Source organism: Neovison vison, chromosome 1 (assembly GCF_020171115.1).
Source record: "Neovison vison isolate M4711 chromosome 1, ASM_NN_V1, whole genome shotgun sequence".
Classification (NCBI taxonomy): domain Eukaryota; kingdom Metazoa; phylum Chordata; class Mammalia; order Carnivora; family Mustelidae; genus Neogale; species Neogale vison.
Window position 1 is genome coordinate 225,137,424 of NC_058091.1, and position 15,231 is coordinate 225,152,654.

General features: G+C 36.1%; 1 protein-coding gene across 1 annotated transcript in view; it reads right to left on the reverse strand.

Annotated features, from left to right (window-relative positions):
* Positions 1 to 15,231, reverse strand: part of IPO11 (importin 11) — a 214,048-nt gene that overhangs the window by 28,625 nt on the left and 170,192 nt on the right. Inside the window, exons 28-29 of the mRNA XM_044224008.1 lie at positions 14,498 to 14,593; positions 7,243 to 7,327 (exon numbers count right to left, since the gene is read on the reverse strand). Of these exons, the coding sequence (XP_044079943.1) occupies positions 7,243 to 7,327; positions 14,498 to 14,593 (181 nt within the window). The remainder of the gene's footprint in view (positions 1 to 7,242; positions 7,328 to 14,497; positions 14,594 to 15,231) is intronic.

Genomic DNA, 15,231 nt, shown 5'->3' on the forward strand with positions numbered 1-15,231 from the left:
TTTGGCTGGTGGCATGGTAAAAGTATGTATGACCAACTGGATAGAGTTAAAAAGAGTTTGATTCTAAGTTTCAGTGTTCGCTCACTACTCAAACACATAAAGCATATGGCCCAAGCAAAGCCAAGTGGAGGAAAATTAGTCAGGATGGGGAGACAGTACATACCGGTGTGTGAAAAAAACGAAAGATCCATATCTAAGTCCTATAGAAGAGTCAAGAGATTCTTTTCAATTAATCTTTTATTGGTCCCTAAAGAACCTCCTTCTTTACCAAAATGTACATTCTCACCCAAATCTACATACCGTCTCACTGGTGTTTCTAAAACTTCCCCCAGAAGTCAATCCACAGGCTGAATGCCAGGTTAAGAATTTCTGCCTAAATAAATACAATAACGATCTTAAATTTACTTCCCCCTCCAGTTTCTGAATTAATGGTTTTGAAACTAGGGTCCTTGGATGTTCCCAAACCCAAATGCACACTTGACATTTTCCCAAGTCTTTATTTATACATTGCTATCAGTAAAACTTTATTTTTAGGCATGGTTACTTATATGCCATTTTCCTCTGCGAACAGATAGAATATAAATACATAAATACATAAAATGCCTTTAAAATCTCTAGTTTCTATGTATCACATAATTATTGTAGACTTACATTAATTACTTATACCAAATAACACTAAATACTACCATTCCCTCAAAATATTGCTTAGAGGTTACAAAATGAAGTTTTACAAGAAAGATGTCCCTAGGGTGTGTTGTCACAGCAATAAAAAGCTTAAAGACTAAAATCCACATAGGTAACTTCACTGAATAATCAGGTAAATGATTAAAAGTTTTCTGGAGTGGTTTTTTTTTGTTTTGTTTTGTTTTTTACTATAAAGACCATCAATATGAGAGACCTCAAGAAACAGGATACACAGTTCCTGCCAGGACTAATTAGCTACAAAGTCAATTAGGAAAACTGAGTCTGTGTGGTGCCACTGCTACTTTTCCCCTGCTGCTAATAAGCTGCAAGGTAAGGAAAGAGGTAGTAGGTTATGGATCTAAATTTGTTTTGAGAATGTAAAGAGGAGAGAACTCTGTAATGTTAAGGCAGAGGGAAATGGATCCAATGTGAATATAGCTCATCAATGTGAATATAGCTATCTAAGGATCCAAAGAAAACAGGGGTGTATTTTAGAAAACAGGGGTGTATCTTTTCTTTTCTTTTTTTTTTTTAAGATTTTTATTTATTTGACAGAGAGAGAGAGAGAGTGATCACAATTAGTCAGAGAGAGAGGGGAAGAAGGCTCCCCGCCAAGCAGAGAGCCCCATGTGGGACTTGATCCCAAGACCCTGAGATTATAACCTAAGCTGAAGGCAGAGGCCCAACCCACTGAGCCACCCAGGCGCTCCTCGAGTTAATCTTTTCAACTGAAAGGTAAAACAGAAGAAAAAGTTCCGCTGTTTGCTTGTACATACTATTGGCTAACTGATTTTCCTAAGGTGCCTTAAGTATTAAAAAGAATGCCACAGTTAAAGAAACATTAATATGTAATGCAAGAAATGTTTATTCAACAAAGCTTTACTGTAATAGACAAAGATATATGCACATACATAGACAAAGATAAGTGAGACATCGTTCCCAATTTCAAAGAGATCACAGATTTGAGTTGTTGGTTACATAGAGGTGGTATGGGCAGTTGAGATGTATAGAGAAGACGCTACGTAAGTCCAGGAGAGGCAAACACCATTTCTGTAACTACGCATGGCTAGGAAGGGAGATTAGTGAGTAGAGAGGGTGCCTCGTGAGGAAAATAGCAAATAACTAAGCTGAGTGAAGAGAAGGAGGATGAAGAGGCTCCTCTACATGTAAGGACTCGTCTGAGAGTGCTGTAAGAGAGGCAAGAAAATGTGTAATGTGTATGGAAACAAGTCGTCTGGTTTAGGAAACAAGAGTGGGGAAAAGGAAGACAGGGCTCAAAAGCGTGGGCAGAATCACGGTGCAGAAGTCCATAAAAGACTGGCAGGGACTTTAGTTCCTATTAAAGTGGTTCGCAACCCTGGTTGGACACCAAAACAACATGTGAAGTTTTTTAAGATATATGTAAGCCTGATTTCTGGCTTACAAATTTAGTAGCACAAGTTTAGTGGGGTGGCAAAAGCTACGTATTGTCCAAAGATAAAAGCAGCAGAAAAACAAGAAAATCTAGGTTAAAAGATAAGAGAGTTTGTGAAAATAAGTTTGTGTAAAGACTGTGAAAATAAGACTAATTATAGGACTTCAGATAAAAGTACAAAATAGAATTTCCAGGACACAAGGAATGGTTAGTAAGGAAGAAGAGGTTGTGACAGAGAAAGGTCAGAGTTTAGGACTATGGATGGGGATCAGTTCTAAATTAGGATGAGGTCAAGATGTAGCAAGAAAGTGGAGGGGAACAATGTAGTTCAACTGGGCACAGTGAGAAAAAGCAACAAGAAAGCTCTCTAAAGTTGTAACTTAGCATGACAATGCACACAAGCTGAATAAGAAAGAGTTATTTTCAACAATATGATATTTACCTTGATTACTGAATGTAATAGGGCAAGGATTCTCAAAAGCAGTTCAGAAACTACCAATAAGATGATGGCTTAATCTCATAATATTATCTGAAAAATTTCACTCAGCAAACAACAGCTTAAAAGTAAAGTACAACATGTTAAAATTATATTTCCATTTGTTTGTAATATCGCACAAATGTTTTCAATTCTAATCTACCTCTTGAGAGAGGTAATGGAAAAATAATAGTTCCTATTCTTGAGACAGCTCTAAATTTTCTTCTAAAATACATTAAGATATATTCCCACACGTGTACATAAAAGATGAAAAATAAATCAAATTCATTGCAAGTACAAATTATCCTGAAAACCGTTAAAAGAGTTCCCAAAATGATATTTCTCTTGAAAAAAACTAATCAAGTAAGAGGTCTGCAAAGATCTATAAAACTAAGAAAAGAGAGAGAGACAGACAGACAGAGAGAAAACAGTTACTGTCAATGAAGTAAGGGCTATTGATTTATTAAAACAGTAAAAATATACTTCTAGCAACACTATATATAAAACTGCCATGTTTCATGAGCATGCTATGAATTTATAAAACTACTCTGATGTTTATCACTTAATCATCATAAACTTCACATTGTTATTATACATAAATCATTTCTTTGGGCTCTAAGCTCCATTCACTGCCATATGCTCAATTTCAAGAATAGTGTTATCACATAGTGAGCATTCAATAATTACACAAAAAACTTAAAATAATACTTAAATGCAGTAAATACTCAATGTTACTCACAAAATAATTAGCATCTTTGTGAATTATCGTTAACCTTGTCCCTGAAATTGATCTCTCTCAATGGGTATTCTTCAAGATAATTTCTCTAGCTCTTCTTTATAGTATATATATAATATATATTATATATAGAGTGATATATAATAATTCATGTATATATACATACACACATATATAACTGCAAACTACATTTAACTGTAAAAGTAAAGCAAATATATAAATTAATATACCACCTGTTTCCTAGCCATGCTAATCATGAGGACATGACAAACTATACTTAATCTAAAGATCTAATTCCAATTCCAGTGACTTGTGGTAGCTAAGCTGTGTTTTAAGCTGGCACTTCCCCCTCAAACATGTAGTTCCCATATATTGTACAGTTTCAGCAAAATGGTACGTGGAGTTTCTCAGAACATTTCAGAAGCTACAGAAATTTTAGAAATCAAAATCATAAAGAATGCATCAGGCTAGGAGTCAAGAAAGCTCAGTTCTCATTTTGCTTTCCCAGAATCTGTAACTCTTGAGTAAGAGGTAACTTCTCTGTCACTTGGTTTCCTCATCAATATCTGATCATAAAATTGTTACAGGACTACGTCAGATGACACTCTAAAAAAAATTCTTTAAAAAAAGGATAACGTGGGGCACCTGGGTGGGTTAAAGCCTCTGTCTTCGGCTCAGGTCCTGATCCCAGGGTCCTGGGATTGAGCCCCTTATCAGGCTCTCTGCTCAGCAGGGAGCCTGCTTCCCTTCCTCTCTCTCTGCCTGCCTCTCCGCCTATTTGTGATCTCTGTCAAATAAATAAATAAAATCTTAAAGAAAAAAAAGATAATGTTATGCAGATAAGATATTAATATTACTACTTCAAAGTCATGGAAAGTGATGATGTCCGGATAGACCATTATTTTTGCTAATGTTCTACCAGCACAGGAAAATGAGAAGTTAGTTCAGTTTTATTTTGTTTCTTAAAGATTTATTAATTTATTTTAGAGAGAGAGCACATGCTCACAAGTGGGAAAGAGGGAACAAAGGGAGAGGGAGAAAGAATCTCAAGCAGACTTCATGTTGAGCGCGGAGCCCAGCACGGGGCTTGATCCCATAACCCCCAAATCATGACATGAGCCAAAAACCAAGAGCTGGACGATTAACCAACTGAGTCACCCAAGTGCCCCAAAGTTAGTTAGTTTTAATAATGTTCAAGCTTATCTATAGTGACATTACCAACTAAAGCATCTAGTAAGTATATATGAAATTAGATTATTATGTCCAGAAGCAGATCACTAATATATTTCTGGGGCTTAAACTGAGAAATATTTAACATGAAAGTGTGATCAGAAATACCTCATTAACACAGCCTTCCTTACTGTATCAAACGTTTCATTAAGAATGCTTTCTCAGTCAGTACCACCAAGTTGCCAGAAAGCGTAATATGCTCAAAAACTTAAATCTGGAAAAGTACAACTTCACACATCACAAAACAGAAATTATAAGCAACGTAAAATATTAATGTATTAGCTTAATTATTTATGGAAGAAGTCACAAAATTATTGTTCTAGTCCTGGAGGACAGTGGATAGAGAGAGACCTTAGGAATGAGATGAAATAAAATGAATGCACTGGACTTTCCATTAGTTCCCCCCAAACAGGTAGTATAGATAGGAGCTGGATGAAAAGGGGCTAGATCAGAAGTCTGGACAGCTAAAGAGCTTTCCTGGATGGAAATTTCACCCTTATTTAAAGCAAACTATGAGAATGCTCAGAAATCCATGCAACGTCACCTGGCACATTCGACGTAATGTTAATCATCCACTGTTCAGAATTACAATCACTGCTGCTATCCTCTGCAAAGCAGCTACTGAAATGCAGACACCACATTTTAGGGACCACTTGAAGACAACAATGGCAGTAAGTAAATCTAACTTTTAATTATGTAATTGAGAAACCAAGCAGTCACACTTTTTCTTCCTTGTAAGTGAACAGTTTCACTTTAAAATGAAAAGCCCTATGACACTAGATTGGCTTCTGTTTTAAATAATAGTTAATAATCATCTACCAGCAAACATTTTTCCCTTTGAAATTACAACCAGGACACACCTAGATAGTTCTCAAAAAATTTCTCATGTTAAAGAGAACACAGTATTAAGAATGATGATATAATTACTGAAAAAATACATTATTTATACTGGTAACCCTGAAGATACAAGGAAACTAATATCGCTACTGAAAAGTTATAGAAAATTATCATGGTATTCATAATTAGACCTATTCAAGGCTAAGATAAATAATCCCAGCATTAACCATAAATATTGAGGTATCATCAGCATTAGACTAATGCTCTAAGTCTAAGGCACTGGAAATCTTAGTAGAGATGATATAAATCTATATCAAAAAGCTACTGTGATGACTAATTTCAAATAAAATCAACCCCTGGAAAAAATAATGGTTGTTCTGTAAAATAATACTGCCTATGATTAGAACAATAATGATAAAACAACCAGCTCTCAAATAATACTTAAAATCACAAAACTGAAACAAGAAATCTGAAGTGTCATTTCTGAAACCACGCTCATACACTGTTCCTTTATGTAGTATTTCACTTGCCCTCAAAACCCAGTTAGGATTAGAATTAGTACTATGTGCTTTTACTGAGGATTCTCTAGAGGATGAAAAATAGAACTGAGTAGATGAATTTGCTAAGGGTCAATCAAGCAGAATGACATGAATAAAGTGTGCATAAAAGCTGAGGAATGAATAAAAGCAGAATACCTATTACTCATTTACAAGTTTAGACTCTTATGAATGAAGATGTTATAGTTTCCCTAACACCAATTATATATTCAGTGCTTTAAAAAGTGGAGACAAGGAAGGAGAAGACAAACTGTCAGGCTATACTGAAAGGCTATCATCACTCCAGCGAAAATGCCAGGTAGAATGGATTAAACTCTAACAGGGTTTAAAAGAAGGCTGTTATACACAACTAATGAATCACTGAACACTACATCAAAAACTAATGATGTACTATATGCTAGCTAACTGAACATAAAAAAAGTTAAGAAAAATTTTTTAATTTAAAAAATTCAAAAAAATAAAATAAAAGGAGGCTGTCAGGGCCGCGCAGGATCAGCTCCACGCTGAGGACAATTGGAGCCCCCTGTGGGTTAGTGCGGCATATTCAAGGAGGGAATGTCGTGAGCAGACCGAAATAATGATCACCGGGAATTACTAGGCGTTCAGCGGTATCCCATGGCCATCATATATACAGATTTCTTTACTCTGTTTTTGAGGGATATTACTGTTGTTCTCAAGGGCAAATGACAAAAAGAAGGCACAATGCAATCAGTAACAGTGAGGCCAGGGGACCAGACAGATTCCAGGAGGAAACAGGAAAAAGTTGACTTACGTAGCTATTTTACATTCATGTGTCAAAGTAAACATTTAAAAGTTCAAGATTACAAATAATTTTAAAGGCAGAAAATTTTAGAGGTTTCTAATTGTTTTGCTCCTATTTAGCAGTTAATTTAAAGGAATTTTTATAAAGGCCTATGATTGTCTCAGAAAAAAATTCATTGTGAAAATTCATGAGGTGACAGGGAATGAAGCAATTTCAGTAAATCTCCTCAAAACTGAAAAGTAAGCATTACAACTGAATTGAGTTTTGAGAGTCTTGTTTTCTGTAAGTGAAAGAGTAAACCCTTCGCTCTGATAAGACAAAAAAAGCTATTTCAGATTAATAGTTTAACTCTACTTCCTGTACTAGGACTACTAGGAACATAATTTATCTGTTTTAGAAGTACACTCCAAATTTCAAAGCTCAGCTTACATTAATTCTACAACAGGGGAAAGATACATGGATGAATTGACCAACAGACATTTTCAAACCTAAAGAATATAATAATAAATGGTTCTTTCAAATTTTAAAAGCTACTTTTTAACTTACCATCTTTTTTCTCTTATCCTGTTCTGTGGGTGGTTCTTCATCTTCTGTAACCTTTGGTTCTTCAAGATGAGACATTAACATACAGCTACATAAAAAAAAAAAGTTTTAAGTAAATAAAAAAAGTCGCTAACATGCTGAAACAAACCCTGAAAACCACTGGAACATTAATGCTTTTATGTACTACAATGTGAGAAATAGCTAGATAAGTTGATCATTTTAAGACTTACTTACAAAAATATACCTCACTTTTTAGAAAAAAGGCCATATCAAACTATTTTAGATCACTTGAGAATTTAAGGAAGCAGTTGTAAAGAATTTATGGATATGTGATTTTTAAGCCATATATCACTTGACAAAGCAAGGTATACCCTTTACATTTTTCTAAAAGATGATACTTACAGATATTTAATTAAAATTAACACTTCTGTTACCACCAATCTTCATATGTCTGTAGATTGTTATACATGCTTCATAACAATAGCAATAATTTAAATAATAACATCATTAAAACAACATTAATTATGCAATACTCTGCTCTGTGCTCCAAATGGGGAACTTGTCCCTAGAGCACTTGTACCCACAGGACAGTTATAAATCATTTTATTTTGATTATCTGCACCACTGCTTTTCACCATTAACAGAGATAATAGAAATACAGTTTCCTATTCAGTCAATAGTTTCTCTCTTCCAGGGAGATAAGAAATAAATATTGCCTAGTGAATCCAGTTGATGGAGTAAACCTCACTGCTTCCTAATTCAGAACAGCAGAATTCAGTAATTTATGAGTCAAAGGTTCCTAACCAATAAACTGTGGCAAAGAAAGTTTGGTTTCTCTTATGTTTTGTAGCAAGTACAGAAGAAACTTAACTCCTGATTGAGCTGTGTAAATAACTTTTAATTCAAGGTTAAAGACAAGTGCTGACACCAGAAACTTGATCAGGATCAACTCTTGCAGAGGATAGGTGCATCCCTTCCCCCTATTCCCCACCATTAAAAAAAAAAATCAACTTTTAGAACAACTACTTGTGACCCAGTCGGTGCATACCAGCGCATTCAAATAGTAAGAACCTTAAACTGCGATCAGAAACAGCAAGAGCTTAATTCCTAACCTGCCACATGGTCTTAACCTCTTGAAGCTGCAGTGCTTTCATCCACCATGATACAATAATATGACACAGCACAACTAGCTCGCCAAGGGACTCTGGCACAAGGTGAGAAATTATATTATTATCCCAGCCCAAATGCTATTTAGTACAGTGAAATGTCTAGAAAACAACCTAACTCCCACTTCATATTTTGAACTGAAGAGTAAGAAGGAGTTCCTTCATATTAGCCATTTTATGCCTGCTGCAGATCTGAATTCTAACTGCTGTGAATCTGATCTCCAGGAAAGTATGCTTCATGTTGCATGAAAATCCTTCACCACATTCTTCAATCTGTTAACTTACTTGAAGAGTAAAAACTCATTGTTCTCCTTTCCCTAAATGATTTATCAGATAAATAATGGAGTATATTCTTAATATAAATACACATTAACACATACAATTTTTTTCCAGAGACCAAAAATTATTGAGAGGGCAGAACATTTATCCTTTGCAATTCTGCAAACTGCATTCACTTGGGTCTCTGGAAGGTGTAAATTGAGAGGGGAAAAAAAATGAATTTGAAAAACCTAAAGATGAAATTCTCTCCTGCAGCTAAATTTCCAATTAAAAGTCAAATCTTATTTTTTGACAAATATTAAAGATAGGGAATCATATTTTACATAAAAGGCATGGTGGGAATTAACAGATTTCTAATAAGCTAAAATAATAGGCAATGAATGTAATAATGATAATAATAATAATTTTTTTAAATAGTCTAAAATAGGGACAACTAATATGTGAACCTGGGCAGCCACATACCTCTCACCTCCTATACTTATTCACTAAATAGATCCAGGCACTTCACCCAGTTAAGTCTGCATCCTTCCTAACAAGAAACTCTAAACAATGAAACAACCAACACTGTTAACATGCAACATTAAAGTATTTCTAAAGAAGGGTCATCTGTACCCCAATATTCATAGCAGCACAGTAGCCAAACTGGCATAAACAAGTCTGGAGAAAGAACAAAGATGTCCTTCAACAAACAAATGGATAGGGAAGATATGGTCCATATATATAATGGAATATTGGGCCTCCATCAGAAAGGATGAATACCCAACTTTTGCATCAACATGGATGGGAATGGGAAGAGATTACGCTGAGTGAAATACATTAAACAGAGACAGTCAATTATCATATGGTTTTGCTTACTTGTGGAGCATAAGGAATAACACGGAGGACACTGAGAGATGGAGAGGAGAAGGGAGTTGGGGGAAATTGGAGGGGGAGACAAACCATGAGAGACTGTGGACGCTGAGAAACAAACGGAGGGTTTTGGAGGGGAAAGGAATGGAGGGTTGGGTGAGTCTGGTGATGGGTATTAAGGAGGGCATGTATTGCATGGAGCACTGGGTGTGGTACATAAACAATGAATTTTGGAACACTGAAAAAGCTAAATCAAATTTTAAAAATTATTTCTAACTTAAAAGGAACATCCAATAAAATCTTTCATTTAATCTAAACAAACTCACTTTGGAATGTCACAATAAAACTAGAACTGAGAGCAATATTCAACTGATCTGCTGTGGGCACTTTGGTTGATTATGTAACCATTCTCCTTCTTAAAAGAACACTGAATTTCTCTATTATCTTCCTTTTCCATGCCTCTATATGCATCCATGTTCCCATTCGCTTCAGTAAAAGATGATTCCAACCCCTAGTGACAGTGGCTTGAAAGGCATCATGGCAATCTTATTCTGCCTTTTTTTTTTTTTTTAAAGATTTTATTTATTTATTTGACAGAGAGAGAGACAGAGAGAAAGGGAACACAAGCAGGGGGATCGGGAGAGAGAGAAGCAGGCTTCCCACTGAGCAGAGAGCTGGACAAGGGACTGGAACCCAGAACCCTGGGATCATGACCTGAGCCCAAGGGACTTAACTCCTGAGCCACCCAGGCGCCCCTAACCATGACTATTTTCAACAGAGCACATTTAAGAAATTCTAGCCACTTATACATGAAAATGCTGGCTGAGTCTTTTCTTTGTACTTCCCAAACTTTGGCAAGGAGTTGTCAATTTCATTTCCCAATGTGCCTAAGAAAAATGTATTATTTCAGGAAAAAAAGAAAAACCACTCTAACTGAAGACACAGTAGAAGGCAACTTCATTAATGTATTTTCCTGGTTTAATGAACTGTACTAACTAAAATACAAACATATAAATAATCAATGCAAAAGAAAAAAACTGGACCACTATCTTACACCTTACGTAAAAATTAACCACAAATGGATTAAGATTTGAATGTAAGACCTGAAACCATCAAACTCCTAGAAGAAAACTTAGGTGGTAAGCTCCTGACATCAGTCTTCAGGTGATGATTTTTTTGATGTGACTCAAAAGCAAAGGCAACAAAAGCAAAAATATACATGTGGAACTCTACATCAACCTAAACGCAAAACTCAAGAGAGCAGACTAGTGGTTGCCAAGAGTTAGAAGAGTTGTGGCAGGTGGACAAAATGGGTATGTAAAAGGGGTCAAACGATGGTAAAGTAGGTAAGTCATGGAGATACAATATATAGCACAGTAACCATAGTTAATAACACTGTATTGCATATATGAAAGGTGCTTAGAGAATTAACCTTAAAAATCCTCATTACAAGAAAAAAAATTATTAACTATGTATGGTGATGGATGTTAACTAGACTTAACTGCGGTAATCATTTAATAATAAACACAAATACTGAATCATTACATTGTACACCTAAAACTAACACAATGTTACACATCAATTACACTTCAATTAAAAAAAAGGAAAAAAAAATCCAGATTCTTAAACTCTGAAAATAGAACTCTTCTTTCTTCTAAATGGATTCATTTTATATACCATTCTTAAGAAATACCAGTATCAAGTCCAGTAACAGTCAACTGTTAACTAACTACCCATTTACCTTGGAAGATAAACTTTTCTACTATGTAAAAAATTGTACCATCTTAAGAGCAAATAAAAACCCACCTCCAATTTCCTCACATAAAATGTTACATTTAGTTTTTAAATGCCTATGAGAATACAGTATGAAGACATATTAAAGCATAAAAACAGATACAGGTTGTTAGGTATAGCACCATTATCTTACAAAATTTATGTATGTCATGTCCACCAAACTATAAATACTTCTCAACTCTCTAGCCACACCCACCTGTCATTATTTCCTACCTGCCAATTCTTCCTCCACAATCTATCTCAAATTCATATCAACAGTAGTCTGATAGCTACCTGAAGGGCTTCTCCATCTCCCAGACAGCACATCCTCAATTTTTAAAGGGCACACGAATCATCCAGGGTTCCTGTTTACAATGCAGATTCTACTGCTCTAGCCCCAAAGATTCTGATATAATGGGCCTGGACTGGGGAATGGAAATGTGCATTCCCAGGTTGTTTCAGTGGTCTAAGCCCACTCAATGTGAGCCTTTCCACCCCTCCCTGTTGTCCTCTACAATAGACCCAAGTGACTCTTCTGACATATAATTCTTTTCTTCTTACTTCCACTTTGAAACTGTGAAATGAACCTCCACTGACTATACAAGCTAGTCCAAAACCCTTTTCAGGTTACTTTACTAGTTGGCTCTAATCCACCTCATATTCTCAGAAGGTGTTCAGTTTCCCCAAAACCCTTCTTCTTCTGTAGCTGGTATTGCTCCACTGGTCCCTATTTCCCCTTCTAGGCAGTGGACTCCTTCAGGACAGAGCCTCAGCTGCTTCCTCACAAGGCACAATGTCCGGCATAAACAAGTCTGAAGAAAGAGATGATCTGTCAACCAGGTTTCATTATTGTGGCTAAATATATCAACTTGACTGAACCGCAGGATGCCAGGATTATTGGTTAATATTATCCTGAGTGTTTCTAGATGAGATTAACACGTGAATTTGTACAGTGAGTACAACAGACTGCCCTTCCCAATGTGGGTGAGTCTTAATCAGTGGAAGCCTGAAGAGAATAAAAGGTCTAGTTAAAAGAGAATTCACACTCTCTGCCTGTCTTTTAGTTTGAACATCAGTCTTCTCTGGCTTTGTGATTCAGACTAGAACTTACACCACTAGCTCTCCTGCTTTTAGGCTTTTGGACTTGAACTGAAACTATACTCTAGTTTGCCAATTGGAGATCTTGGGACTTCTCAGCCTCCATAATTGCATGAGTCAATTTTTTAAAATAAATCTATTTACATTTATGTGAATGTAAATATAAATATAAATATAGATATCTCTCCTATTGGCTCTGTCTATACGGAAAACCCTGACTAATATGCTACTAAATAGAGGTAAAAACAAAAAACAAAAACCAGGGTTTTCTTCCTTTGCTCTAATTTATTCTATACTGAAAATACAAAAGGAATTCAATAGAACTAAAAATACTAACTTCCTCTGAATAAACTGTTCCAATAAGCAGGAAGGGGAAGCTGAAGGATAAGTTAGCTACATAATATTTTATGTTTCTTATGCGCCCTTTTCTGAAAGTCAATTTATACCCTACAGTCTGATGGACTATAATTTTTAGAACTCTATGTAGTTAAAAAAAAAAGAGAGAGAGAGACAGAGAACTCTATGTGCTGCACAAATTACAGAATAGGAAGATTATCACAGATCAGTCTAACTTCTCTTAGAAAACCTAGAAAAGCCAGGAAAATAATTTCTCCACTGTGTTTCCATATGCCAAATACCATCCCAGGGTAAAAAGCAGTGAAAAAATAATTCTGGGGAGGGGAACAATGGTTTTACGTCCTAGCTACCCAAGTACCATGGCCCTTAAGTCTAGGCCTTTGTAGTCTGGATCCCAATAATGGTCTCCTAGTCAGTCTGCTTTCCTTATGCCCAACACTTTCCCCTTCCAAACCAAAACTTTCTTCCTTGCTGAGCTTGGCATCATGAGTCAGAACACCATGGTCCTAGTCTTGACTCCTCTATTATCTGCTGTGTCACTGTACTTTTCTCAGCCTCTGTATCCTAATCTTGAAAATAATGAAACTACATTCATTTCTCAACTTTATTTCTAACAACTTCCTGACTCTCATCCCTTCCACTTATACCATACTATATTTATGTCCATTTCCTATATTCTAAGTCCTATCCCTTCCCGAAGACTCTAACACACAGTGCCTTTTTCTTCGCTATTAGAGCACAAGCTAGAATTCTACTGTTTCATGTGCTTTGTTCAACACATATGTAAGTGCCTTTACTCATTCCTAGCGTTTTCATTGTGCTATTAGACACATCTGTCTCCTAAATTATATACTCCAAAGAGGCCGAGGAACATTTGATTGTATCCTAAACATTTCACAGTTATAAACTTTGACACATATTATGCATAAATATACAATATTTATAGTCGTAAGATTTTATCATGACCTGAGCCAAAGACAGACACTTAACTAACTGAGCCACCCGGGTACCCCCAACAATGTCATTTTAACTGTTCTCTTTTAAGACTGGTCAAGTACCACATGACTCTAATATGTAAAGGTGCCAGGGATGCTTCTATCAAGCAAATACAAATAGAAGATGTTTACCAATCCTCTTTTCCCCATAACTTGCCTAACGGGCAGGGGAACTTTATTAATTGAAAAAAAAGAACATATTCAAAACATCTTTAAAAAGGCTCTTACAGGGGTGCCTTCGTGGCTCAGTCATTAAGGGTCTGCCTTCGGCTCAAGTCATGATCCCAGAGTCCAGGGATAGAGCCCCACATTGGGCTCCCTGCTCAGTGGGAGGCCTGCTTCTCCCTCTCCTGCCCCCCTGCTGTCCCACCCCCCCCACCCCCTCTTGTGTCCCACTCCCCGAGCTTGTGTTTCCTCTCTTGTTGTGTCTCTGTCAAATAAATAAAATCTTTTTTTAAAGGCATTTATATGCTAACATAAAAGCCTAATGTCAAATCATAAAATTATTATTAAAGTTGAAGTCCAATTTGTCATTTCACTTTAACAAATTAAAGGTGGTCTCAAGATCAAGCTAATTAGAGGCATAAAAAATACAAAATTTTCTTTATAGAAGACAAAATTTAAAAAAGACACCATGTCTATATGGTAGTAGTGAACAAAAATCATGCAGGACATAATTAATTACCCCCCAACACACACTCCACCCCTGATCAAGGGCTATTAATTAAATGATCCACCTACTCTTTGTAAGTTCCTGTTTCGGGATCTTCTGTCATGACATCATGTAGGCCCTCCACTGAGATATTTATAATCCCACAGAATTTATCTTGGATGACACTAAAATAAAAGAAAAGCAAAACAGGTTTAATTGGAGTATTTTAACAGGTAATTCTTTTCTTTTTCTTTTTCTAATTACCCCCGAAACATGAAGAGAAATTTTACTTCTAAGATACAAAGAAAACTTTCAAAATGTGTTTCTTATAGCAGAAATTTTACCTTTGCATGTAACATTAAAATTTTCTCTTTCACTAGAGTATTAGTGTTTAAATACTAAAAGGCAGATCTGAAAGGAAAAATAGGTTTAATATTCTTTAACTTATTACAATAGACCTGAGATGGTTTTATAGCTAAAAAGTTGAAGATACAAAAATGTTGAAGATTAAAAATCTCTACTCTTCTGGGGCACCTGGGTGGCTCAGTAGTTGGGCACCTGAGCCTTCGGCTCAGGTCATGACCCCAGGGTCCTGGGATCAAGCCCCATGTTGGGCTCCCTGCTTGTCTCCCTCCCACTCTCCCTGCTTGTGTTCCCTCTCTCGCTATGTCTCTGTCAAATAAATAAATCTTTTTAAAAAAATTTTTTTAAGGTTATTTATTTATTTATTTATTTGACAAAGATCACAAGTAGGCAAAGTGGCAGGCAGAGAGAGAGGAGGAAGCAGGCTCCCTGTTAAGCAGAGAGCCCGATGCGGGCTTGA